At 42.1% G+C, this 27612-nt stretch overlaps 1 protein-coding gene across 13 annotated transcripts in view; it reads left to right on the top strand.

Moving 5' to 3' along the window:
• The window catches only part of PFKM (phosphofructokinase, muscle), a 44162-nt gene that overhangs the window by 2384 nt on the left and 14166 nt on the right, over positions 1–27612 (top strand). For 7 of the 13 annotated variants that reach the window (XM_042246783.2, XM_060412676.1, XM_060412675.1 and 4 more), the window contains 3 exons: positions 568–690; positions 20638–20730; positions 27509–27582. In XM_042246783.2, the coding sequence (XP_042102717.1) occupies positions 591–690; positions 20638–20730; positions 27509–27582 (267 nt within the window). In that variant the 5' untranslated portion in view covers positions 568–590. Of the gene's footprint in view, positions 1–567; positions 691–17490; positions 17585–18847; positions 18859–19558; positions 19727–20515; positions 20547–20637; positions 20731–27508; positions 27583–27612 lie in introns of those variants that run through there. The other 6 variants (XM_042246785.1, XM_060412678.1, XM_042246789.1 and 3 more) reach the window with 5 other exon arrangements.

Here is a 27612-nt window from a genome sequence, read left to right as displayed (position 1 = left end):
GGTCACACAGAGTCAGACACGACTGAAGCGACTTAGCAGCAGCAGCAGCAGTGCAGAGGCAGTCTAGCAGTCAACTGATCTTGTTTATTCCATTCTCACTATGATAAAATGTTTATGACTGAGTCCTGTCTTTTCCCTTCACAAGTGTCAGGTGAGATTTTGGCCTATTATGCGAGGATAGCCCCCAGGCAGATAAGAAAGACTTGGGAGTTGAGATAGAACAAGATTTATAGCACATGTGCTGGTAGTAGGTGTATTAAATGTATGAACACTCCAAAACCTATAAGATAAATATAATCCTGAAGGAAAATGGCTTTCTCTTCCACCCCAGTCTTAAAGTTTCTAGGTTTGTGTTCTGCTTTCACCTCTTTTATGTCAAGAGTATAACCTTTTGGACGTAAGACAGTTATTGATAAGAGCCATCACTTCTCTAATTTTTTCACTGGATTTATGCATAAAATGCCCTGGACAGCTAGCTGAGAGCCAAATAGAAAGTGAAAGAGAATAAAGAGCACTCTCCTCCCTGAATCCCACCTTGAGGATAACCTAGAAATGTTTTTTTCTCAGCTGAAGAAGCTTCAACTTCCAGCATGCTCATACAAAAGCCACCGTCTGGGACAGATGCCTTGGAGAGTCTAGATACCGTGGATGATCCAGACACTGTGGAAGGCATACCCATTATTGAAAATGGTGAGGCATGTGGTTAAGCATGGGGGAGGAATGTGGAAAGGGAACACTGGAAAGTGAAAAAATTGTGAATATCATTATAAATATGGGTAGACAGACTAAATTTGAAAAATTAGTTAAGACACAAGAGAGAAAATTGTGTAGGGTGGGTGGGGAGTGGAATCTGTGAAACTGTAGAAAGAGGGACAGTTCCCTTTATGAAGAATAGCTTGATTTAATCAATAGTAAGTCATTTGGCTCTTCCATAACTGTAAGCTGCTAATCTGGTTTATCCTATTATTAGGAACTTTGATATATAAAAATGTGAAAGACATTTAAGAAAAAGATTAAGGAGTTATTATATCACAAAGTTATTCCAAATATTGTAAAAAAAATATTCACCTTCAGACTCCATTTAATAACACATTTCTTTTGAATATTTTAAGTAGTATACAACTCTTAAGCAATTTATGTGAAACTTCAGAAATACGTTTCTGAACGTGTTTCTGTGTTTCTTCTCAGCTTAAATATATCTGTAGTGGAGTCAGTTCACTGCAAACATTTATTGAGTTCCCACTATGTGCCCAATAATATACTAGAAATGATAGAGAGGTTGTAAATATATATTTTTACATAAATGACAATGACATGACCTTGTCATTGTCTCAGTAGTTTACAGTTTGGAAATGTTTTAGAGATTAATTAGTCCAATTCCTTATATTTTTCAAAAAGAATTTAGGTCTAAAAAGGTTTTCCTCAAGAAGTTAAAAAATTCTTTGGTGTAATCACTCCCAGCATCTATGAAATATATAGCAATATTTATTCAATAATTTTTGAGCACTTACTGTTTGAAGTAATTGTATTAATACTCGTCTCAATAGGAGATGAGAAAATGAACTAGATGCTTTCCCTCTCGCCCAGAAACTGATAATTAAGAAGGGAGATAATATGAGACAGTGTGTAACTCAAAGAGCTTGATAACTTTGGTTCAAAGTGTTGAATTTCAAAAGAGGATGCCTTGGAGATGTAGAAAAGGGAGGGGCCAGCTGACTGCTTTGGCAGAGCTTCACTGAGCTCCAGTATGTTGGCAGGGCACCATGGGGCAGGATCCAGTCCTAGGCTTTGAAATCGCATACACTGTAACCTAATTCAGTCTCCTCAGTGTTCTGAGAGCTAACCAGACTCACAGGCAAATGGTTTGTATACAATAGTCCCAATTTATTAGGCTCCTGGAACAATATGTATCCATATATGGCAACTATGTGTGGTCTGTGTCCCTTTAATCAGACTTGCATTGCCCATGCATAAAAAGCTGCTAGGTCAAGACATAAGCCCAACTGGTGGACTTGTCCTACAGTTTCCTGAATTTGTATAGATTATTTCTTATTTGCCGCCTTCTTCTCTGCTTTTCCTATTCTCATTTTGCTCTATACCTAATACTCACCTCAGACCCCCTTTGCTCTGATGACCCATTTGGACCTGCCTTTGTGGTTTGAACTCAGCATTATCCCATGGACAATATTTTGCTGTTCAACTTCTGCCTTTGAGCATTGAGGCCTCAGGTAAGAGCTACATTCAACCCTTCCAGCTCTCCCATTAGAGACTGAGAATCAAATATCTTCCCAGTTTGCCCCATTGGGACCTCCATTCCTCCTTTTCTGCCTTTCTCCCTGCTTGCCTCCCTCCTTCATCCCCTGCTTCTTTCCTTCCTTATTCCTTCCCTGCTTTCTTCTTTCCTCTCTACCTCCCTCATCCTGTCCCTCCTTCTTTTTGTTCCTTCCAAGAAAACTTGTTTAGGATATACTATGTCAGGCACTGTACTTGGCACTGGACATAAAGTAAACAAAGTTAGTACATTGCCTGCCCTCATGAAGTTTTTGGTTTTGTCAGTGTAAGGCAGTAATCACATAATCACATACATGCTTAGATAATTAGAATGATGCTAGTACAGTGAAGGAATACTCTATAATCAGAGTGCAAAACATGGGATCTAACCTGGCCCAAGAAGTCAGAAAGACCCTTTCTTAGGAAGACTCGAGAGATGAGTATACATTAGCCAGGGAAAGGGAGAAGAAGAGTTTTTAGAAAAAGGGACTGTAGGCTCTGAAATGAGGAGTTTGGCTCGTTGCAGGAGTAGAGAGACCAGCACAACTTGAGGGAGGGGAGGAGTAGCTGTAGCACCAACTCTGAAAATAGTGGAAGAGCAAAATCATGCTCTCCTTCTAGGTCTTACCACTCCCAAGCTATTGGAAGTCACTGAAGAGTGACAGGGTCATATTCATGTTTTAAAACAATAATTGTTTTGCGGATGCATTGGAGGGGGCAAGAGTGGCTCCCTGCTTTGGTGGGATGGGTAACGTCCCTGTCTTGCTCAGTTCCTCACATCTAGGCAACGCAGCCTTGTAGGGCATGAGTGAGGAAGTCAGCCGTCAAATAGCACTGAGGTGAGCCCAGAGTTACTGATGCCCCCAAATTCCCAGACCCTGGCTTGATGTCCCTCTGTGGCTGCTGCTGCCAGCCTGAAAAGTTCACAGGGACTCCAGGATGTTTTTCTCCTTACTTAAGTGAAGCTATATATGGAGGTGCTATGCTCTGGTCTTCAAGCAAAATGGAAGACATTTTGCTTCCAGTCTCACACCAGGCATGCAGGCAGCTGCCGCTGTTATTTTCTTCAACTCCCTGCCCATCAGTGTAGACAAATCAGCCTATACTATAATGAGGCAGGCTGAATGTGTATGTGTGTGCTTCTGGCCTTAGAGGACTAGTTCTCAACATAAGGAAGTCATTTGATCCTGCACTGGGGCACAGCAAGGGAGTGAGTTTCCTAGGCCCCTGACCTTTGTAAAGAAAGGTGGTTAGTATTCCCAGACAGCTGAGGTTGTGGGATGACTACCTCCATGACAAGTACAGAGAGGCAGTAGGCAGCTTGGTGGGCCAGACTATAGTTCAGCAGATCCAACTGCTCACTAGACCTCAAGCTTAACTTTGAAATAGTGGAGGTATTTCAAATCATAAAAGATTATGCTGTTAAAGTGCTGCACTCAATATGCCAGCAAATTTGGAAAACTCAGCAGTGGCCACAGGACTGGAAAAGGTCAGTTTTCGTTCCAGTCCCAAAGAAGGTCAATCCCAAAGAGTGTTCACCATACCGCTCAATTGTACTCATCTCACACGCTAGGAAAGTAATGCTCAAAATTCTCCAAGCTAGGCTTCAATGGTACATGAAGGGTGAACTTCCAGATGTTCAAGCTGAATTTAGAAAAGGCAGAGGAACCAGAGATTAAATTGCCAACATCCGTTGAATCATAGAAAAAGCAAGAGAATTCCTGAAAAACATCTGCTTCTGTTTTATTGATTACACCAAAGCCTTTGACTGTGTAGATCACAACACACTGTGGAAAGTTCTTAAAGAGATGGGAATACCAGACCACCTTATAACTCCTGAGAAATCTGTATGCGGGTCAAGAAGCAACAGTTAGAACTGGACATGGAACAACAGACTGGTTCCAAATCGGGAAAGGAGTACGTCAAGGCTGTATATTGTCACCCTGCTTGTTTAACTGCTATGCAGAGTACATCATGAGAAATGCTGGACTGGATGAAGCTCAAGCTGGAATCAGGATTGCCGGGAGAAATATCAATAATCTCAGATATGCAGATGATACCACCCTTATGGCAGAAAGCAAAGAAGGACTAAAGAGCCTCTTGAAAGTGAAAGAGGAGAGTGAAAAAGTTGGCTTAAAGCTCAACTAAGCTTAAAGCTTCATAAAACTAAGATAATGGCATTTGGTCTCATCACTTCATGGGAAATAGATGGGGAAACAGTGGAAACAGTGACAGACTTTATTTTGTGGGGCTCCAAAATCACTGCAGATGGTGACTGCAGCTGTGAAATTAAAAGATGCTTGCTCCTTGGAAGAAAAGCTATGACCAACCTAGACAGCATATTAAAAAGCAGAGATATTAGTATGCTGACCAAGGTCCATCTAGTCAGAGCTATGGTTTTTCCAGTAGTCATGTGTGGATGTGAGAGTTGGACTATGAAGAAAGCTGAGCAACAAAGAATTGATGCTTTTAAACTGTGGTGTTGGAGAAGACTGCTGAGAGTCCCTTGGATTGCAAGAAGATCCAACCAGTCAATCCTAAAGGAAATCAGTCCTGAATATTCATTGGAAGGACTGATGCTGAAGCTGAAACTCCAATACTTGGGCCATCTGATGCGAAGAACAGACTCAATGGAAAAGACCGTGATGTTGGGAAAGATTGAAGGCAGGGGGAGAAGGGGATGACAGGGGTAAGACGGTTGGATGGCATCACTGATTGGATGGACTGGGAGTTGGTGATAGACAGGGAGGCCTGGCCTGCTACAGTCCATGGGGTCACAAAGAGTTGGACACAACTGAATGACTGAATTGAAGTGAACTGTGCATAAGCCTCTTCTGTTCACTGATGGGCAAAAAGCCCTGGTAACCTGTGACTGCTGAGCCCACTTCTTACTGGGCTGCAAATGGGGGAGAATGCCAGGAGAGCAGTGTTGCCCCCACCTGCCTCTTCTGTCACAGCTACCCCCACCCTCAACCCAGAAGCATAAGACTTACCTATCATATTCTTTGCTTTGTCTAAGCTATCTATCACCAACATTGCCTATGCCTCTACTTTCAGTTCCTTTGATAATACACTTAAACCTTGGCAGTTCATGCAGGCCAGACGTGAAGCTATCCCAACACTGTGAGCACAAATGATTTATACAAGTGTTTTCTGCCCACAACCTAAGTTCCTTCCAAACAGGCATACTTGCTTCCTACAGTAGAGACAGGATTCTCCACATATAGATGCTATGTTATCATGATCCCAGAAACTGTATTCTTGCTAAAGGAAAATCAGTGGGAGCTCTGCCTCTATCAAGATTTACTTCATCTCAACACCATTCAACACTGACCTCCCAATCCGAAACTCCCAGAAACAACTCCAAAGAACTTGTGTTTTTGCAAAGCTAAAATTCTCAGAGCTTTTATAGTGTCAACTAAATTGGAAAGATCACTGAGTAGGAAAATAGCCTTACAGATGCTTTTCTTTGAGTCAAATATTCAAGGATACCAGTAGACTTAAGGAACACTTTTGTTCATCTTCCACTGATGAACAAATAATTTTATTTATTTTCTTGGAGTACCCTACTCTGAATGGTTCCTTATTAAACTACCTCTCAGTTAACCCTCTCATTTCCCTCTGAGGAAAATGTATTGAAGAGTCTAAAGATATATCCCTTGGACTTGCTAAACTGCTCAGCCTTTAACGTTATGCTCCATGAGGTGTCAGCAGGTCTGAAGTACAAGATTCACACCCAGTATTGTCTTGTATAATGATTATATATCATCTCTTCCTTGATAACCCTCAAAATTTGCTACTTTAAGACAAGAAAAAGTGTGTCTGGTTCAAGCTTGAGTCTTCATACCTCAGCTAAAGACTTCATTTACCTCTGTGCTTATCAAGACTTGAAGGTGGTGCTTCAGCTGTGGTGGGGGTCATCTTGTTACCTGTGACCTCTGCTTGAGCTAACTTTCTCGAGAAGTCGATCCTCATTGGCAGAAATGACTGCATAGGAACCACCCAGGCCTTTGAGACATGCAGCTTTATTCTTCAGGTGTTGGTGTTCCTAGACCTCCTCAACTTAGAACACTGGTTCTCAAACTTTATTGCACATCTGAATCACTTGGAGGGATTGTTAAAGCGCAATGCTGTGCCTCAGCCCCAGAGTTTCTGATTCAGTAGATTCCAAGTAGGGCGCAAGTATTTTCATCTCTGACAAGGATCCAGGTGATGCTGAATCTGCTAGACTGGTACCGAGAACCTTTAATTAGTGCACTGGGTCAGAAACTTTAATACTCATTGCTAGTAGAGGCTGCAGTGTGTCCAGCAGTCATCCTATTCCAACTCAAGCTCCAGTGTAGACAGTGGTTTCTTGCGTACACCTAGGGTCTGTCCTCAGGGAGCTTCCATTCTAGTGGAGGAAAACAGACAGATAGCATGTTAGTCAGGTAATGAGCAGATGAGACCCAGGGCTTGTGTAGAAGTGAGAGGAACAGGTAGATACTTGTTTTAACCCAGAGAGAGATGTTTCACAGTATCAATCCACCAAATCATAGTAACTCATTTCAGTTCTGGGTCTAGTCCAAAGGACATCTTGGTGATCTTCTGGTATGATACTCCTAACTTCTTCCAGCTTCAGAACCTTTGCATTTGCTATTCTCCCTCATCTCTCTTGTTTATTCAGACTTCTTCCTGGAATGTCATTTCAGCAAGATTTTCCCAGAATATTCTACTTAAAATGGCACCCTTGTTGCTCCCCTTCTTTGCCCTGCTTTATTGAATCACTAGTTGACTAATTTATTCATTATCTGCTTTCCTCACTATTATGTAGGCTCCATAAGGACAAATGGGATTTGTTTTTCCAATCCTGGATCCCTTTGAGTCTAAAATGGTGTCTCACACGTAATAGGTACTCAATATTTGTTGACTGAGCACATGAAACCTGTAGTATGCTGTTTCCTGTTCTCCAGGGCTAGAATCACACCCAGATAACTGACGTACCTACTTCTCATCCCTAGATGTCCTGGTATACTGTCACTAGCTATCTTCTCATCGCAGAGGTCTAAATATAGATATGTGTCCTTTCCATAGTCATGACGCCATCCTAGTGGAAGTGAATGGACTCAGGACTATGCCATACAACATCCTCTTTATCGTCTTTAATCTATACCGGCCTTTAGAAATCAGTGTCCAAGCAATCTGTCCTCAAGCACTGCTCAACTTCCTCGCAGTACTGTCTAATTTTATCCCAGTTTGAAGGGTCCTCTCCAAAGCTGTCTATCTCTTCATTTCCTACCATTACTTAACAGGGTTAATGCATAGAGCATATGAACCAAGATGCTTTAGAATACCTCAGCTGGTTTACTCAAGTGCTCTTCCTGTCTAGGTACTATAGAGTTCTCTTTAAACATCTTTTACTTCTCTCCACTAGAATGCCTTCTTTTATAATAATTATGACTTTTTTCCCCTACTGTTTGCCTGGACTTCATGTCAACACCCCAGTAGCTGTCTGATACCCAGAGAGCTCTGAGAAGACTAAGAGGACCTTCTGGAAGCCTCCCTGTACTTTGAGGATCTGTGTAAAGAATATGTCTTTCATTGCTTAATACCAGGATATGACATATAAGGGGAGCTCTCATATAAGATAGTTCTCTTTTGTGCACATTAGCTTTACCTGATGTGCTGAAAACAAGAAGACCACCACTAGATAGGACACAGTATAATAAATAGTAGTTTTAACCACGTGGCCTTCTACGTCCAGATGACTTTCTTCTTATGGGTTTACCTCTTATTTTCCCCTTACTCTGTGTCAAGTTCTCTAAAGCCTGAATTCTAGCTACCAATCCAAACAACTGAAGAAAGATGATTATATTTTGGAAAAAATTCTAGACTTCCAGCAGAACCCTAACTAATTCCTATCCTTAAGTCATTAGAATGGCCATAACCCCCCACCCTTCACCCTTTGACAAGTTTGTTTGAGAACCCCAGGTTCTTTTTGAGTGCAAACTCAGGAAATTTCAGTGTTCTCTGGAGGAGGGATCCACAGTGTCCTTTCCAGCCCCCTTAAACTATACCAGCAATGCAAATAATCTTATGATGAAAGCAAATTCAGCTACTGGCTTAGTTCAGTCACTTTGAGATGTGTTTTGGCACCAGTTCTTGTTTGGCTGCCTAACAGGCTGCTTTGTTTTATGACTTCTGGTCCTTAGCTCTGCTAAGCTGTGCACTTTATTCCTTACTCTTTCCTTAGGCAGCCTAAGATAGGACAATGTTTAGACCCCTTTCTCAAAGTCTTCTTCCTCAGTTACCATATTCTGTTTACCCATAAGCTCCACACACCAGCACCCTGCCTGGAAGGATGCTTCTCAGCCTCCGCATTAGAGGTCTGAGGATTAGGTATAAGATATATAAGTATTTTCAAGAATTTCCCAGATCTCAAAATTCTCTTCTGTCATCAGTCTACCATCAAATTATACGTCCAAATTTTGAATCATTAGTCAACCAAAGCTCACTAACATGCCCCTTCCAAGTTGTTAAGGTTCCTGAGAAACTATATTTGAAATTTAAAAGTTGTTTGATAAACAGAGAATTATGAAAAAATAAAATGTGTGGTCTTGGAGTTTAAGATTAAGGGAAATCCATTTATAAGGAGCTATCGTGGTTTTATCATATCATCCATCTCTCTAATGCTGGAATATATTTCCTCTGGTGTTCTTCTCTCAAACAGTACTAAATACTACTAGAGTCTTACTATCCAGGCCCCAATTTTTTTTATTCCGCGTGCCCTCAATTAATATATTGTTGTCACAAAAATTTGATATATTGCAATTTGTGATTGAATTATTGATTTCTCAAATATCTCCCAGGTCCAATGAGATATAACTTCCTTTGAACCCTAGATAGTCCCTCTAGATGATAAGCCTCATGAGAGCTTATTATACCTCAGTACCTGGCACAGTGACTGGCACATAATGAGTTCTCAATAAATATTTGTTGACTATATGAATAAATTAATAACAAATTGGGGTTTCTCAAAATTCTTATCAGAAAGACATTTACAGCCATTTCTTAATATGATGTATTTCTTCCATTAGCTACTCTCTATATTGTGTTGGCTTTTTACTAATTTAGCTCTCAGAAAGTAACATCTTCAGTTTTAGAGACTGCACTGGGATGACAATAGGCAAGGCCTAGTCCTTCTGAGAAAATTCTTTTCTGTGACTCCCACCTGCAGCTGACCTGTAGTTTCCCTAGGTGCCTTCTAGTTTGATGTTTCTTTCAGTGATCCTCATGGGGGTGATTGCTCCCTGGACAGAAAAGGGGATCCAAAGGACCAAGTATCTGGGGACAAGGCTGGACTAGATGACATTTCCTTGTCTTCACCTAAGTAAGGTAGACTCAGTAATGCAGTAATTCATTAAGAACTCCTACATTAAGATGTAGAAGTTAGTAGTGGGTAGAAAGGGGAAGGGGTAGATTGACTTAAATTTCAGCCTTTATATTCCCTTTTGGAATTAAAAAGCCCAGAATGTATGGACAGCTCTTCCAGCTTCTCCTTTTTAAATGCAGATTTATCAAGATATAAATCACATATCATAAAATTTATCCATTTAAAATGTATAATTTGGATTTCTATCTACCAGTTCCCCATTCCAATTCCCCAGCTCCAGTTCAAGGAGCTTGAAAGTCACACTCCATGCTAACAAAAAGTAATAGTAAAAAAAGACTGAAAAGCCAGTAACTCTTCTTGAATCTATCAGAGCGGGGAGGACTCGGGGCAAACAGCTAACTCTAAAATTGGAGAGACAAGCAAGTGAATACAGTTCATCACAGCTTACTGGAGCAGAGACTCAGGAGTAGAAACCTTGGGAAACACTGAAGGGGTAGGAAAACCTGAACTGTAATTGACAAATTGCTGGAGACTCAGTGCAGACAACTCTGGGAGTTAAAAACTATAGGAGGATCCAGTCAAAGGGGGGCCCTCACAATATTGTGAGATTTACTCCCAGGAGTTTGACCAGATTCGCACAGTAAGTATCAGAGAAAAATCTGGTTGGGCTTCCAGCAGGGGGAAGAGAAGAGGAACCATTCTGAACTAAACCAGAGTGTTACTGAGTTTTAGCTTTTATTTCTCACCTCAAGATAAGCCCAAGAGAGGCGAGTTGATGTGGCAAGGAGTAACAGCTTTATTTGGAAAGCCAGAAGACTGAGAAGATGGTGAATTAGGGTCCCCAAGAAAACATCTTTCCTTAGTTAGAACTCTGGCTTCTTTTATAGTAAAAGGGGGGTAAATTCCCATTTCCTATATATATTAATTTCTTCCTTGCTGTAACCATTTACAGGTGGGCCTGGTCAGGAGGTTTCATGTGAGCTAAACGAAGGTATATTGGTATAACATTTATTACATGGGAGGCAGAGTTTTCAGAGATGGGCCATTATGTATAATTTAAGCCTACAGACAACATCCCTTTAGTGAGTAACTTGTAGCAAAAGCAATAGAATACAAAAGTTAAAAGTAAAAGAAACATCTAATATGGAGTCAGATTTGTTCTTCCCTGTTATAGGAATACTTTGTTCTTCTTAACAAGGCCTGCCTTCTGGAGAAACTAGTTAACCAAAGCCTAACTTACTAGAGTAAGTTATCAGAGTCTAACTGATCTGAGGAAGGGTAATACTGAACTCCAGCCCACTCTAGCTGTCCTATTCCATCTAAGAGGGCCAGGGAGAAAAAAAAAATCCAAGAAACACTTGTGAAATTTGTAGTCCAGAGGCATAGACACAGTAAAAGGCTGAAATCTAATGATAGGACTAGAATGCTTTCCTTCCCCAACACCTCACCACTATATTATTAAGGCCTATTTACAACCCTTTCTTTTACCCAGTATGTCATGTCTGGCAACCAAGAAAAAAATTATAAGGCATATAAAAAGGAAAAAAACAGTGTGAAGAGACAGAGCAAACATCAACACCAAACATGGCAGGGATGTTAGAATTATCAGACCAGGAATTTTAAACACCTGTGGGATCGCACAGAGTCAGACACAACTGAAGCGACTTAGCAGCACCAGCAGCAGCAGCATGATTAATGTGCCTTAAAATATCAGTAGATGGCAAGTAGGAACAGACAAGCAATATAAGCAGAGAGATGGAAATCTTAAGAAAGAGACAAAAAGAAATGCTAGAAATGAAAACCCCTGTAACAGAAATGGAAAATGCCTTTGATGGACCTCTTAGTAGACTGGGCATGGCTAAAGGAAGATCTCTGGGCCAGAGGATATATCAACATAATCCTCAAAAATTGAAAAACAAAGTAAGACTGGAAAAAACCCAACAGAATATTGAAGGACTGTGGTACAACTACAACAGATGTAACATATACATAATGGGAATACCAAAAGAAAAGGAAGGAAGAGAAGAATTATTTGAAACATTGAAGACAGGATTTCCCCGAACTAATGTCAGACATCAAATCACATATCTGGGAAGCTCATAGAACAACAAACAAGCTGAAGGCCAAACAAAAACACCCCTATGCCTAGGCATCTCATTTTCAGTTATGGAAAATTGAAGATAAAATTCCTGAAAGGGGGAAGAAACACCTTACTTAAAGAAGAACAAAGGTAAGAATTATATCTGACTTCTCCACAGAGACCATACAAATAAGAGAGTGGCATGCGTGCTCAGTCACTTCAGTCATGTCCAACACCTTGCAACACCTGTAGCCCGCCAGACTCCTCTGTCCATGGATTCTCCAGGCAACAATACTGTAGTGGGTTGCCATGCCCTCCTTCAGGGAATCTTCCTAACCCAGGGATTGAATCTGTGTCTTTAAGTCTCCTGCATTGGCAGGCGAGTTCTTTACCACTAGTGCCACCTAGTGGAGTAAATATTTTAAGTGTTAAGAGAGAACCACCCGCCCCCGCTGCACCACCAATCTATAATTCTGTACCCTGTGAAATTATCCTTCTAAGTGAAGGAGATATATGTGAGACAACAAAAGAGACATATGGGAAGAATTTGGACTCTGTGGGAGAAGGCAAGGGTGGGATGATTTGAGAGAATAGCATTGAAACATGTATATTACCATATGTAAAACAGATCGCCAGTCCAGGTCTGATGCATGAGACAGGGTGCTCAGGGCTGGTGCACTGGGATGACCCTGAGGGATAGGATAGGGAGGGAGTTGGGAGGGGGGTTCAGGATGGGGAACACATGTACACCCATGGCTGATTCGTGTCAATGTATGGCAGAAACCACTGCAATATTGTAATTAGCCTCCAATTAAATTAATTTTTAAACAGTAAAGGAGAAATAAAGATTTTAAGGGGATGAGATGATTGGATAGCATCACCAACTCAATGGACATGAGTTTGAGCAAGCTCTGGGAGACGGTGAAGGACAGAGAAGCGTGGTGTGCTGCAGCCGTGAGGTTGCAGAGTCAGACGTGACTGACATCACAGTCATGACAGACGTGACTGAGTGACTGAAGAACAGCAACAGTAAAACCAAATGGAGGGAATTTTTTTGCCAGTAGACCTGCCTTGCCAGAAATGTTAAAAGCAGTTCTTCAGAGAGAAAAATAATATAGGTCAGAAACTCAGATCTGTTTAAAGAAAGAAGAGCATCAGAGAAGGAATAAGTGAAGATAGAACAAAACCTTTCATTTTTCCTAACGGATCTAACAGGAATTTGTTCAAAATAATAGCCACAGTTGTATTCACTTATGTACGCTTATGTGTTTATCATGGGCTTCCCAGGTGGCGCTAGTGGTAAAGAACCTGTCTGCCAGTGCAGGAGACATAAGGCACAGGGGTTCAGTCCCTGGGTTGGGAAGATCCCCTGGAGTAGGGCATGGCACCCCACTCCAGTACTCTTGCCTGGGGAATCCCATGGATAGAGGAGCCTGGCAGGCTATAGTCCATGGGGTTGCAAAGAGTTGGACACGACTGAAGAGACTTAGCATGCGTGCACCCATGTGTTTATCATGTATGTGCTTGTTTATGTTTATATGTAAGTGAAATAAATGACAGAAGTGATACAAGTGATGGGAGGAAGGAATTAGGCTTATTTTGTTGTTATGACCTGTGAAATGACATAGTGTTATTTGAAAGTAGACTAGAATTAGTTGTAAATGTATGTTGCAAACTCTAGGGCAACCACTAAAAAAAAGTTAAAAGGTATTCCTGCTATGCTAAGAAAGAAAGGAGGAAAAAATAGAGTCACATAAAATACTCAGCTAAAACCACAAAAGGCAGGAAAAGAGTGGAAGACAAAATAGAAACAAAAAACAAGGACAACAAATAGAAAATTGTAATGAATATGGTATATATTAATCCAGTACTCATTTTGAATGTCAGTGGTCTAAATGTACCATTGAAAGACATATTATCAAAAGTCAATCTGAAAACATGACCCAACTATGTGTTGTCCACAAAAAATCCACTTTAAATATAAAGCTATTTATAGATAAAAAGTAAATGGATGAGAAGAATATCCCATGCTAGCACTAATCAAAAGAAAGCAGGGGTGGTTGTATTAATTTTAGACATGGCAGAGTTCAAAGAAAAATTAACAGGGTTGAAGATGGGCATTACCTAATGATAAAGGGGTCAATTCTCCAAGAAGATACAATTCTTAATGTGTATGTGCCTTACAACACAACATCAAACTATGTGAAGCAAAGACTGATAGAACTAAAAGGAGAAATAGATGAATTAACTATCACAATTGGGGACTTCACCATCTTTCTCGCAGAAGTGGACAGATAAAGCATACAGAAAATACGGACATCAGTGATCTCAACGCCATCAGTGAACTGAATAATACTGATTTCAGCAGTTCGTCCAACAATAGCTGAATTTACATTTTTCTCAAGGTGACTTGATTCACCCATGCATTCATTCATACACACATGATAACATATTCATCATGACAGACCTCTGGGCTATAAAAAAATCTTAACTAATTTAAAAGAAGATAAATTATATAATTGCTGCTCTCAGATCACAGTGGAATTAAACTAGAAATCAGTAACAGAAAGATAACTGGAAAATGCCCCAATACTTAGAGGTTAAACAACACAAATCTAAGTAACACTTTAGTCAAAGAAGAAATCCCAAGATAAATATATTTTAAACTAAATAAAATTAAAAGCACAATTTATTAAAATTTGTCAGATGCAGAGGAAGCAGTGCTTAAAAGGAAATTTATAACATTGAGTGGATATATCAGAAAAGCAGGTGATCTAAATCTTTTATAGTTTCCTAAGTTTCCATCTTAGGAAACTAGGAGAAGAACAAATTAAATCCAAAGTGCTCAGACAAAAAAATAATTGGAAATCAGTAAAATTGAAGACAAATCAATAGAGAAAATATAACTAAAAGCTAGTTTTTAAGAAAGGTGAATAAAGTTAATAAATCTCTGGATAGGTTAACTAAGAAAAAACAGAACACAAATTACTAATGCCCAAAATGAAAGGGGGGACATTGTACAGATTCCGTGAAAATTATGATAAAGGATGATAAATGAATACTACAAACAGCGCTGTGCCCACAAATTTTGTAACCTAGGTCAAATGGACCATTCCCTTGAAAGATACAATCTGCCAACATTCACACGAGGAGAAATAGATGATTTGAATAGGTCTGTATTAAATAAGCGGAATTAATAATTATTAACCTTCCAAAACAGAAAGGGTCTTTTCATGCACTTATTGGTTATTTGTATATTTTCTTTAGATACATGTCTTTTCAAATGCTTGCCTATTTTTCTTTGTTACTTTCACAACTTTATTTAATATTTCATTGAACAGAATATATTTTTTGAAATTAATAGACTTTGTTAGAGAAGTTTTAGACTTACAAAAAATTGAGCAGATTGCAGTTTCCATATATCCTGGCTGTTTTCTGCTCAGTTTCCACTATTATTAACATCCTGCATTGGTGTGGTACATTTGTTACAATAGATGAACCAGTATTGATACATTATTATTGACTAAAGTCCATACTTGACATTAGGTTTTACACTTTGTGTTTTATGATTCTGTAACTTGACAAATGCATAATGTCATGTATCCTCCATTATAGCTTCATACAGAATAGTTTCACTGTCATAAAAATCCCTTGTGTTCTGCCTATCAATTGCTCCATCTCTACTTTGAACCCTTGGCAACCACTGATCTTTTCGCTGTCTTTATAGTTTCACCTTTTCCAGAATGTCATATAGTTGGAATCGCACAGTATGTAGTATTTTCAGACTAGTTTCTTTCACTAAGCAGTATGTTTTAAGATTCCTCCATGTTCTTTTTCTTGGCTTTGTAGGTCATTTTGTTTTATTGCAATATCCAATGGATGTATCACAGTTTGTTTATCCATTCACCTTTGGAAGGACATTTTGGTTGCTTCCAGTTCCTGGGAATTTTAAACAAAGTTGCTATTAAACATTTATATGCGGAGTTTTGTATAGGTATCATTTTCAACTCACTTAGATAAATATCTCAGAATATGATTGCTGGATCATATGGTAATGCTATATTTAGCTTTGTAAGAAACTGCCAAAGAATCTTTAAAAGTGACTATACCATTTTACATTTGTATCAACAAAGAGTTCTTGTTGCTTCACATTCTTGCCAGTATCTGGTACTGTCAAGTTTTCATTCTAATAGATGGTAGTGGTCTCTCTGTTTTAATTTGCAGTGCCTAATGACATGATTTTGAGCATCATTTCATATGCTTATTTGCCATCCATCTGTCATCTTTGTCACGTGAGGTATCTGTTAAGATCTTTTGCCCATTTTTAAATTGGTTTATTATCTTTTTATGGCTGGGTTGCAAGAGTTATATATTCTCAATACCTGGTCCTTTATCAGATATATGATCTGCAAATATTTTCTCCCATTCTATGGGTTGTCTTTTCACTTCTTTGATGGCAGCATTTGCAAAAAGTTGACTTTGTGTAGTCATATGTTTTATCTCCTAGTCACGTGCATTGTTATTGTTTGCAGTATGTGTAGGTGCAGAAACAAAAGTAAGCATGAGGAGGGACGGTAAAACAGCAAGAAGGTGAGAGATGGCTGTGGAGAGGGGTTGAAACAAGGCATGGGTGGAGCAGTGGAAAGAGTAAAGAGGAGCTGGGTAAAAGGATGCACCTCTTGCTCAAGTAGTACTTGATCCATGTCCCCAGGATGGATTCTTCTTGCTTTGTGGCCCAACAGATATGATTGGCTCACTCTCAGAATCCTGCATCCCCTTCTACTGCAGGCTTGAGAATGAGGCTGTCAAGGCAGGGTTCTTGCCTCTTATTTTAGCGACTAAACAACGAAAACAACTGTCATTCCTCGCTAGCTTCCCTGTATTTTCTCTGAGAAAGGTATGTAAATGCAAAAGGGGTTTTTGACATCCCTCATGAGTTTGAGGAAACTCTGGGAGACAGTGAAGAATGCGCGCTGCAGTCCATGGCGTCGCAAAGAGTCAAACCCGACTGAACGACTGAAGAACTACATAGAAAATGTCAATACCAGTGATCAGTGTTCCTCAAGGGCAGGGATTCTGTTTCACTTATCTTTTCATCTCTCAGAACCTAATACAAAACCTGGCAAACAGACTTCCAATAAATGTTTAAAGTGACAGAAGGCTTTCCTGGCGGCTCAGACGGTGATGAATCTGACTGCAATGCAGGAGACGCGGGTTCAATCCCTGGGTCGGGAAGATCCCCTGGAGGAAATGGCAACCCACTCCAGTATTCGTGCCTGGAGAAGTTCATGGACAGAGGCTACAGTCCATGGGGTCGCAAAGAGTCGGACACGACTGGGCGACTAACTCTTAACAGAGTGACAGAGGTGGGAGACAGTCGACAGGGCCCGAGAGGGAGGCTTATTTTTAGTTGCGGGGGATGTTTGAATGCAGAAAAGCCCCGGCTAGGAAAGCTGTCTCTGAGGACAACAAGGGGAGCAACGAAATAAAACCTGGTTCCTACTGTGTACCGGAGCTGATGCCTCCGGAGCTGGATGCGGGAACCCTCTGAGGACCGGAGAAACTAAGACCCTGTAGCGTTTGTGCTGTGTTCTTAGGGGGAGGGGGAGGGGGAGGGGGAGGAGAAAGGCGAGCAGAAGCGGGAGGAGCCTTGCGGCCGGCATCAGCTTAGTGGAGGTTGAAAAGCCTCTCCTCTTTCCCCTCCCCGGCGCCTCCACCTGGCTCCTCCCAGTGTTCGCCAAGCTCCCCTCCCCCTTTCCCCAAGGACAATCTGCAAAGAAGCCCGGGCGGAGGAGAGCTAAGACTCTAAGGCAAGAGGGGCCCTTGGGTAAAGAGCGAGGAGGATAGCCAGAGCAAGCGAGGTGGGAATAAACGTGCTGGGAGTTGGCGGTGGGAGAACAGAAGGGAGCAGACAGGGAAAGAAGAGGTGGTGCGGCATCAGAAGGAGGAGCTGAGGGGGGATGGGTGACGAATCCTAGCCCCTCGACTCGTCCCTCTCGTGCACACCCTGTCTCTTTGCCTGGGAATCAGGGATGGGTGGGTGGTGCTCCGACCTAGTGGCTCTCGGCAGCCTGACTCCTACCCTGGCACTCATCCAGTTCAAGTCAGTGCACCTAGGATGCTGCCTCGCCTGTTTTTCAACCTCCCTCGGGCTTCTCTGCGCACCTGTGATTTTATATATAGGTTTTAACATGTCTATTTCTACATGTGTGTCACTGTTGATCCATTTATTTATGACTCTGCTTGTATATCTGTGTCTTGTGCCTCTATAACAATTTTAGAGCTGCAGCAGAAGAATTTGAGCTGGTTTTTTTTTGGCAGGTCAACACTCCCAATCTCCCCCCCCCCCCCCCCCCCCCCCCCCCCCGTTTATGATGCATTCTCTCCGTCACTGAAGCCTCTGTGGGTGGAAGATCCCTGTATGGATTTCTAACAGGGATGAGCTCCCAGAGTGAATAAGCAGAGGAAAACTCAGGGAAAAAGGGATTGGCACAGTACTCAAACGTTCTGTTCTTTTCTTTCCAAAATTTTGCCTTCCTATTTGCAGCAACCATTTAGGCTTTCTTTTCTTGAGAACTGCAGAAATTTGCACATGAACACTCATTAAATAGGAGAGTGTCTCTGTTCTTGTTTGTATTCCTCTCTCTGTTTGTTGCTATCTGCTTTCTTAAGTCCTGTTTGTATCTGTATGTGTTAGAAGTATCCAAGCATATTTAATTTTTTTTCCTATATTTGTGTGCCTCTTCTGTTGTCAGTTCACTGATGCTTTACTGAATGTCTGTTGTTATGTGCATAGGCTTTGGTAGGCTGTGGGAAGCTTAAAAAAATGAAAATGATCCGCCAACCCCCCAGGAGTTTTCAGTCTAGTTAGGGAAAATGACGTTAGCAATCTTTAGTATCTGCAAGCTTTTTCTTTTGAAGGCCACATAGTAAATGTTGTAGACTCTCTGTCGCAATAACCTACTCTGCTCTTGTAGCACAAAAGCAGCCATAGATAATTATCAAAAGAATGTGAGTGGTATGAGCACTGAAATCTGAATTTCATATAATTTTCATATGTCATGAAACTGCTTTTTCGACCACTCAAAATGTAAAAACTTTTCTTAGTTTGCTGCCTTACAAAGACATTGGAAGGGTTCAACTTGGCTCCTGGGCTGTAGTTTGCTGACTCCTTATTTAGCCCAACCTTTTCAACCCGTAAGAAGAAACTAAAATATCACATAAAGCAATAATTCAGTGCTAAGTGAGTGATCTGGTTTCAGAAACACTATGTGATTTGAGGAGGTTCAGAAAGCAGTACTCCTTGACCTATGGAAATCAGTGAAGGCTTAATAGGTTTACCAGGGATGTGACTAGTACAGGCCTTAAATAATGGAGTAGGATATTGATCTGTGGACAGAGCCAGGATAGCCTTCCACACAAGTGATGCAATGTGCACAGGCACAGAAGTGGGGAGGAACAAAGTAAAGGTTAGATGTTAATGGAGGAGAAAATTTGCAGGAGCCCAGTTTGGAGCCCCAGGCAAGAGTTAGGTCATGGAAGCTTTGAATGCAACCCGAGAAGTTTGGGTTTATCTGTCAGTACTGATTATATGCAGCATATCTCTGAACCTGTGTTTGTTAACAACACTATGTATGTTTGTGTATGTTTTCTTCATGAGTGTCTCATTGCATGTATTTTCTTGGCATGTGTATGGATTTATACGTGGATGTGACCTGTGTCTTTATCAGGAGCTACCCTGATTGCCCCCCAGGGTTCACATCTGAAACATGAGCTGCACTTAAAGGTCATCAGCTCCTGATCGTGTGAATGAGTCCTCTCTCCGCTGAGGCCTCAGAGGCCTATGACCTTCCTTTGGAGGTTTATTTGGTGTCTGAAATAGAGTGGAAAAGGGAAGCGCAAGCAGAGGGAGACCAGCTATTGAAGAAAACAATTCAGATGGAAAGAGGCCATGAGGACAGAAAAGAAGGATAACGGAAGATAATAACAAGGAGAATAATAGGGTTTAGTAACTGGTTGTGATTCTTGAGAGTAAAGAGGAGATAAATTGTTAAAATAACAGCGGTTAGCCTGGATAACTGGGAGAGGGATGATTCAGTTGACATTTTTATGGATGTAAAAGTATGTCTTGTATTTTCCTTTGAGAGAGAGAAGTCCTAAAGACAAAAATATGAAGGTGTTCCCATGTTATGTGTACATATTCATATCTATGTGGCAGTGATTTTGTGTTACTCTTCCCATTTGGTAGTGTTTAGTGTGAGGGGCAAGGCCTGAAGATAAAGGATCAAGAGATGCATAGGAGGCAGAGACCCTGAGAGGGATGGGAAAAGCCAGAGAAAGTCCCTCACCATTCCTAAGCCTGAACCATTATTTACCCAAGCTCCAATGTACCTGTATAACCTGGAACTCCTGTTCCAACTTAGCACATTTCCATAACACCCAACTCAAATCTTAACCAAAACCCAGCGTACTCTTGTTTTCTGCTTCTGCTTTGTTGGTTCGCAGTGCCCCAAGCCTCATTTGATTCCTGTCCTCTGCAATAGCCCTTCCCTTCATTAAAAGGGAGGACCCTGTGAGGCTACCTTAACTTTTTTCCTTTCTCATTTCTGTTTGGTCACCCACCCTTCTCCTTGACCTTAGCTTCTTCTCCAAATAGGCTCCAGTTGGGGTGGGAGGGATTAGCCAGGACTTTTGCGGTCTTGGGCTTGATTTCTGTGACATTTCAGCCTGTCATTCTGTGAGGGTGTGGTTCTTTTCTGAAAGAAGTCCAAAGATCCCGGGCTGCAAACCTCAGACTCAATATAGTGGGACAGCCTGACTGAGGTGGCTCTAGCCAGTCTAACAGAGCCATCTTCCAAGTTCGTAGGAGTCTTGGTCCCATTGTATCCTAACTGGCCATTCTTTTGAATTCTAGAGTGGATCATGACCCATGAAGAGCACCATGAAGCCAAAACCCTGGGAATCGGCAAAGCCATCGCCGTGTTAACCTCTGGTGGCGATGCCCAAGGTAAGGAAGAGGGCCCAGCGTGGGGAGAGGGCCTGGCTGGGAGGCCCTCCAAAACCCACAAAAACCACAGTTGGGAGGCCCCCTTAAATTTCCTGACTCCCTTAGCCTTAGCCTGTAGAACAGAACTATCCTCCTTAAGATCCTCCTGCTGTACATTTACACAGGGACCTGGGGCTTCCCCCAAAATCTCTGTTAGGTCTAAGTCCACAAGTGCTTTTGGATTTTACTTGCTCTACTTTAAAAAAAAAAAAAAAAAAACAACTTTTTATTTTATATTGGGTTACAGCCAATTCACAGTGTTGTGATAGTTTTGGGTGGGGAACAGAGGGACCTAGCCATACGTATACATGTATCCATTCTCCCCTAAACTTACTTAGGTCTTCATAAAGCTTCTTTCCAAGTTTCTCTGAAGATCTGGGACAATTTGGGTCCTTTGGGACTCAGAAAACTGGTGTTTTCTCGAGCAGGATTGGAAAGGAAACTAAAAAGAGATAAAATTGTTGAGAAGGCAGTAGGTTGGTTCACTCCAAGTACATTGGAGATGCTGGGAAAAGGAGGGGATTTGGAACTGGTATTTGATGGGCTCTAGCAAGTCTTTAGGAGCCGACTCTGGTGTCAGGGCTCCTGCGTGGACCAGGGTCAGGCGCCTCACTCTTGCAACACGTTTCCTTCTACTGGGCGCACGTCTGCGTCATTCTGCTGTTCTCTGTTTTCTCTGACCTCTCCTGCTCTTCCATTCCTTTAACCCTTAAACAAACAGGAACGGCAGCAGTTAATCAGTACAAACCAAAGGGAGTGGAGGGTGGGTGGGGGGCGGCAGGCCGAAGAAAGCAAAGCCCTCTGGCTTGAGTCTAGGAGACCTGGGAGTCAGAACTGTCAGGTATATGGAAAGATGAAGAGAGAACGAAGGGGATCTCAGCTGGCCTCCCCTTCCCTCTGTACCGCTCTTCCCTCAGGTTTTTAAACACCCACTTTGTGTAGAGCCCTGTCTTGTGTGTTGTGGAGAAGCTGGTTTCCTTTGGGAACTGTAATTTAATGAGGAAAGATGTCATATGTTATTAAAATTCTTAATAAATAACATAATAACATAAATAACAATAATCAAGTGTGTCTTAGCCCGCTTATCCCACTTAGCCCACTCTATCCTTATTCTTAGGATAGAATCCACTTATGTATTGAAATGGTAGGCCTTGGTTGGACTAACCAGGGAAGGCTTCGTGGAAAAGATAGATTTCGAGAAACTGAACTCTTCATTCAAGTAAAGTGCGTAAATCAGTGCGCGATGCAGTAAATGCAACACCAATTCAATGGAAAGTGGACTGTTGGGCATCTGCTGTGTGCCAGACAGGATGGGAGACGCTACGCCTTCATCAGGGGAAGATTCACCCGTCGTCCTTGTTCTTATGACTCTTCTAACTAGTATATTAGTAAAGCTAGACTTTAAGTATATTTTAAACTAATGTTTAATTATAATTGTGATATCTGTTATGAATAGGAAAACAGAGGAAGGAGGCAAGAGGCTTGAGTTTAGGAATAGTAGCCAGGTTAGGAACACAGACCTGATTTCTCTTGCTTCTCTCTCCTCTCCTGGAAAGAATCTCATATCAGTACTGAGTTCCTCAGCATAAACTCTGAGTGTTGGTCCTAAAACCTTGGTAGGATGGCCTGTGGAATTGGATTGTCAAATTAGGGGAAGCAAGAGCCCGCTAAAAATCCAGATGAGGTCCACAGAGTTATGAATTTATGAAGAAGCAGAGCTTTCTGGAGAGGGAAGGAGGTTTAAAAAAAAGAAGTCTAGGATTTAACATGGGTCCAAGAGCAGCAGAGCCCTTACAGCTTCTGATCCCGAGCAGAGAGACCCTTCTAGAGACAGGCACCGTGTACCCAGGGACACATCCCACTGCAAAGCCATATAACATCACAGGTGCGTGTCAGTAGGGACTGAGAGTGGTAGGATAGAATTCTTGGGAGGAAGGAAGCGCAACAGCAAACTCAAAGTAGATTTGAGAGCTCCCAACTAAAAGGTCCCAAGTGAAACATTTTGAACAAGTGTTTAATTATAATTGCTCAAACATTTAATTATAACAGCTCAAATGCAGAAGTGGCCTGCATGGAGATAGGTTAATGGGGCCCTCGTTCTCCCAGGGAGAGGCACAGGAAGGTTTTTCCCTAGAGGCTGTAGGCCACATGGCAAAGAGAGGTCAGCTCTATAAGATCTAGAGGAGCCTCAGCTCTGTTGTTCCCTGACCTTAGCACGGTCGCTGCTGCTGGGTTGCTTCAGTTGCGTCCGACTCTTTGTGACTCTATGGACTGTAGCCCGCCAGGCTCCTCTGTCCATGGGATTGTCCAGGCAAGAATACTGGAGTGGGTTGCCTTGCCCTTCTCCAGGGGATCTTCCCAATCCAGGGATCAAGCCCACGTCTCTTAGATCTCCTGCGTTGGCAGGCAGGTTCTTTACCACTAGCACCACCTATTAGCAAGGCTAATAGCGTCTTAAAATAGAAGAGTGGCCAAGAATCAGACATCCTGAACTCAGAAACTGGGCTGATTAGATGCCAGATCCTAACCCCCTCTCCAGCCCAGAAGTGGTCCCAATCCTCCTGAAACCACACTACATTTGGCCTAATGAAATGGGCATATTCTGCTGGAAAGGACCTCAGTCACCTGCTCTATCCATCTGTCCTCAGACAGGCAGTCTATTCCAAAAGCATATTTATCCTATTTTTAAAGGTTCATTGGAATAGGATTCTATTCCCTCTCCATAGCTGTTTAGGATTTACAACTTTTAATTACGTAGCCATCAGAAAGTATAATTATATCTAACAAACATTTGCTCTTCATGTCCTTTTTTTTTCTTATTCAAAGTTCAATTAAGGTAGAAAGAAAAATTTTAGCAAAAAGATAGTGACCAAGTCATTTATTTGTTTTTCTCCTATCTCATGTCATAGACCTATCCCCTGTAGTCCTCCCTACAGCCTCTTCCCAACAGGCCGTAATTGGAGACTCCAAAGTACGTGCTTCTGATGCTCTCCAGAGTCCCTCGTGGCTGTGCCCAGAGTACCCCTGGGTGGTGCCTGTAATCTTATCCTTCGTCTTGCTTCTAATAAGGCAGACAGCTGGTCATGGAGGGTTATTTAGGGCAACATGGAACAGCCAAGGACTGGCCTGGGACCAGAACAGGCCGGTGACGTTAAGTAGGAGAGCCCAAAGCATTACTGGGACTTTCTAGTATAATCTATATAGCCCAGTCTGTGACTTCTAGGGAACTAAGGGTACAGAGGCACCTAGGGGTTGTAAAACTTGATTTCTAGGAAACACTCAGATATTCATTTCTGAGGCAGGGAGGATGACCTCTGAAAGTTGGTATGGTAAAAAGGCAGAGGGAGGGGAATAGAGAATCTTCTTTTCTTGTGGGATTTTTCTTCTGCCCAAGAGACTTGGATGTTTCTTGTCCACCATCTATTGTTTGTTTTACACTTAAAACCTTTGAAGTGATTTGTTTTCCTTTAATTTTTTTCTCCCCTACCCTTCTTCAGCTCAGGAGCAGGAAAGAGCTTTCCAAGCTATACATTTCAGAAAAATATTTTTTCCTTCTTTCGTAAGATTACAGATTTATACTCCAGGACTCCAGGTATCCAAAAGAGAATCCCATAGGCCTTGGGAAAGTCTAGAAAATAAACAGTAGTTTCATATTCATCCTGATTTTTAAAAATTGAATTTATTCATTTTTCCTAAAGCTTCTGAAAAGGCCTCTCCCTTCACAGATTTTTTCACTTTTGATTCCTTCAAGTCCATCAGTTAGATGTCTAGACTTTGCCTTGGTGATGTAATAAGTATATTTGGACATCAGTGCTATCCAGTGACCTTTTGTTGGCAAGCCCAACCTTCCAGTTCTCATCTCAGATCAATTATCAGACGCCTATGGCAAAGTTCCTACTTCTTGAAACTGTCCCCTTTGGCTTCTAAGATGTTGCTGAGTCCTGGTTCTCCTCCTGTCTTTCTTGCTGCTCCTTATTCATTCAACATTGGTGTCCCTCAGGGTTCCATTCTTTGCCCCTTTCCCTTCTAATTTTACCTATTTTCTCAAGATGGTCTTCCGGGTCCACATGGATGACCCACAAGAACTTCAAACTCAGTAGATCCAGATATGACTATATCATCCCCAGCCCGATCTTTCCAAACCCAAACCCACCTCCACTCAGCTAACTGCACAGTTTTCCCTGGGGCCCAAGGCAGTCATGGGGCATGTCTTCCTTCCTCTCCAACACCTTGAAATCTAATCACATACTGATTAGATGGAAGTCCCATTGCTTCTGTTTCCCAGGTTCTCCTGTCCAGTCTCTGTTTCGTCCCAAGTGCCCAGTCGAGGCCCTGATTGTTTTTGTCACCGTGGCCAGGTAGCCATCTAATGCGAGTGTCCCCTCTTTCCAGTCTGTCTTCCGCATTGCTGCTAGAGTGATCTTTCTGATCCATAGAGCTCATTATGTCCCTCCGCTCTTCAGAGATTCTCCAGTGACTATAACTTTTATGTTTTATAAGATACAGACCTCTTTAAGAATCAATGAATGCTATGGACCTTCTCCCAGAAGAAATGCCCTTGCCCACAAAGCTTTTCATACAGTTTCTTGGGGTTCATGGATTCCCTGAAACCTTCACCCGTGGATCCCCAGTCAAACCCTGGCTTCCAGAATAAAAACTAGCCTTCCCTCAATGGGCACAGGTCCCTGCCCCGCTGCACAGCTTCATCTCTATATAGTTTTCCAGTTTATTCTTTATAACACAGAGTTAGTAAGGCTACTGCTTGACCCTCAACTTTATTTGTGCTATTCATCCTGCCTATAACACTGTCCCCAGATTCATCCATCCGACCAAAAGATTTGAAAGGAAATTATCCTTTAGGTCCCAGGACAAATTCAGTCTTTTCTGTGACACCTTCCCTGACTTCCTCCTGGCATCATAGATGCTTCTTCTCCTTGTCCCCATTGCACTTTGTAGAAATCCCCTCCATATGGATCCAAATTAGAACCGCACTATAATTCCTCCCATCTTTTTTTTTTTTTTTAATTTTTTAATTTTTTGGCCTTGCTAAGCAGCATGTGAAATCTTAGTTTCGCAACTAGGATTCATGCCCCCTTGCAGTGAAAGTACAGAATCTTAACCCCTGGACCACGAGGAAAGTCCCTCTTCCCTTGTCTTGAGGACCATTCCCAAGTCCTTTATCTTTGTATCCCTAGACATTCTGTCATCCCCTGATGCATCTTTCCCAGTGCCTGTATAGAGTTAGGAACATGAGAGGTATTTAATGAATATTTGTTAAGTAAGTGAATAGTAAGGCATTCAGTTTGATTTGGAGCTTAAAGCCATGTAAAACCAATAGGTTTGTCGACCTGCAAACAAACAAACCTGAAAAATAGATATTCTGGCCTTTTTGATTCTATTCAGTTCCAGATAGCTTTGGATTATGCAATAGTTCATGATGGATTTTAGCCTGCTGCTGCAGATTTTTCCACTTACTGGCTTCTCGAGTGCTTACTGGTATTTCTCCAGGCAAGTTAAGGACCATATGAATAGATTTTAGGTTGAAACAAAAACGTGTAATGTGTACAGGGCTACCTGAGGGAGGGTGATTAAAGTGGTTCACAAGAAGCTGATCTGTCCTGGCATCACTCTAAGCCCTTCCTCCCATTATAAGGTACGACAGGGTTACCAAGATTAAGACCCAGGAATGTCTCACCAGTGAGGCTGCTGAGCACTAGCAGTGGCATTGTTCCTACTGTGGTTGTCCGCACAGCCCTGTGTTGTATGTGGTGCCAGGTCAGCTCCGCCCTGTACTCTTGGAAGACAGGGTTCTTGTCATTGAGCAGCTGCTAGGAGAAGGATGGTGCTCACAGATGAGGATGCGGGAAAGGCTCTCCCCTCTGTTCAGGCCTGGTTGTTTCTCCCAGTGGAGACAGTAATTTTCAGCACGATGTTTCAGTTCGTCATACACATGCCACACACAGGGTCACAGGAAAGGATCAGCACCGGAGAAGGAGAGCATAGAGTCTCCACTGCTTATGCCTGCACGCTTGGTCACAACCTCTTCTGGTAGTTTGGGAGCCAGAGGATCTCATTGCGTGGCGCCCACGGGAACACACACCAACGCAACAACACTAGAAAGCTGTGTATGTAGGGGGACTGGGAGGATCCACCAGCCAGTAATGGACATGCTCAGGGTCACTGAGCCCAGAGTCATGTCTTTGTCCTGAGAAGCCTATACAAGCCGGATGCCAGATTCACTGCCGAAGACAAGGAAAAGCCTCGTGTAGCCATTGGGATTAGCATGGAGGTCAGCAGTGTTGGTTTAGACATTTCGGATTTGGATTCAAAGCTGACCTCATCCTCGCTCTGTAACCTCAACCTATTTGAGCTTCAGTTTCCAAGTCTGAAATGGAGGCAACTCCCGGGTTGTGGGAAGGATTAAATGAGTTGACGATTGACAAGCATCTAGCAGCATCTGACCCCACAAAAAGCATGTGAGATGCTTATTCCCCAGGTTGCCCTGGCATGGAAACGTTTTAGAAAGATGGAATTTTGGGAGGTTGGGGAGGCGAATGGAGGTAAGTTGTGTAATGTTAACATTGAATGAAGTAATTCAGGGTTAATGGGGAGCACAGAAGACTTGGATGAGGGGATTCTAGATTCAGAGAAAAGCCTTGGAAAAGGACTGACTCAGGTCTTAGAGCCCAGTGCTACTTTCCTTAGGAGTAACCTCTCTCTGACTCTTTCCTCCTTGCAGGTATGAATGCTGCTGTCAGGGCTGTGGTTCGTGTTGGCATCTATACTGGTGCCCGTGTCTTCTTTGTCCATGAGGTTGGTTCTCTGCTCTGATCCCCATCACTC

The sequence above is a fragment of the Ovis aries genome, chromosome 3 (assembly GCF_016772045.2).
Source record: "Ovis aries strain OAR_USU_Benz2616 breed Rambouillet chromosome 3, ARS-UI_Ramb_v3.0, whole genome shotgun sequence".
Lineage (NCBI taxonomy): Eukaryota > Metazoa > Chordata > Mammalia > Artiodactyla > Bovidae > Ovis > Ovis aries.
Note: the sequence above shows the minus strand (reverse complement) of the source record. Positions and strands in the feature narration are given on the sequence as shown.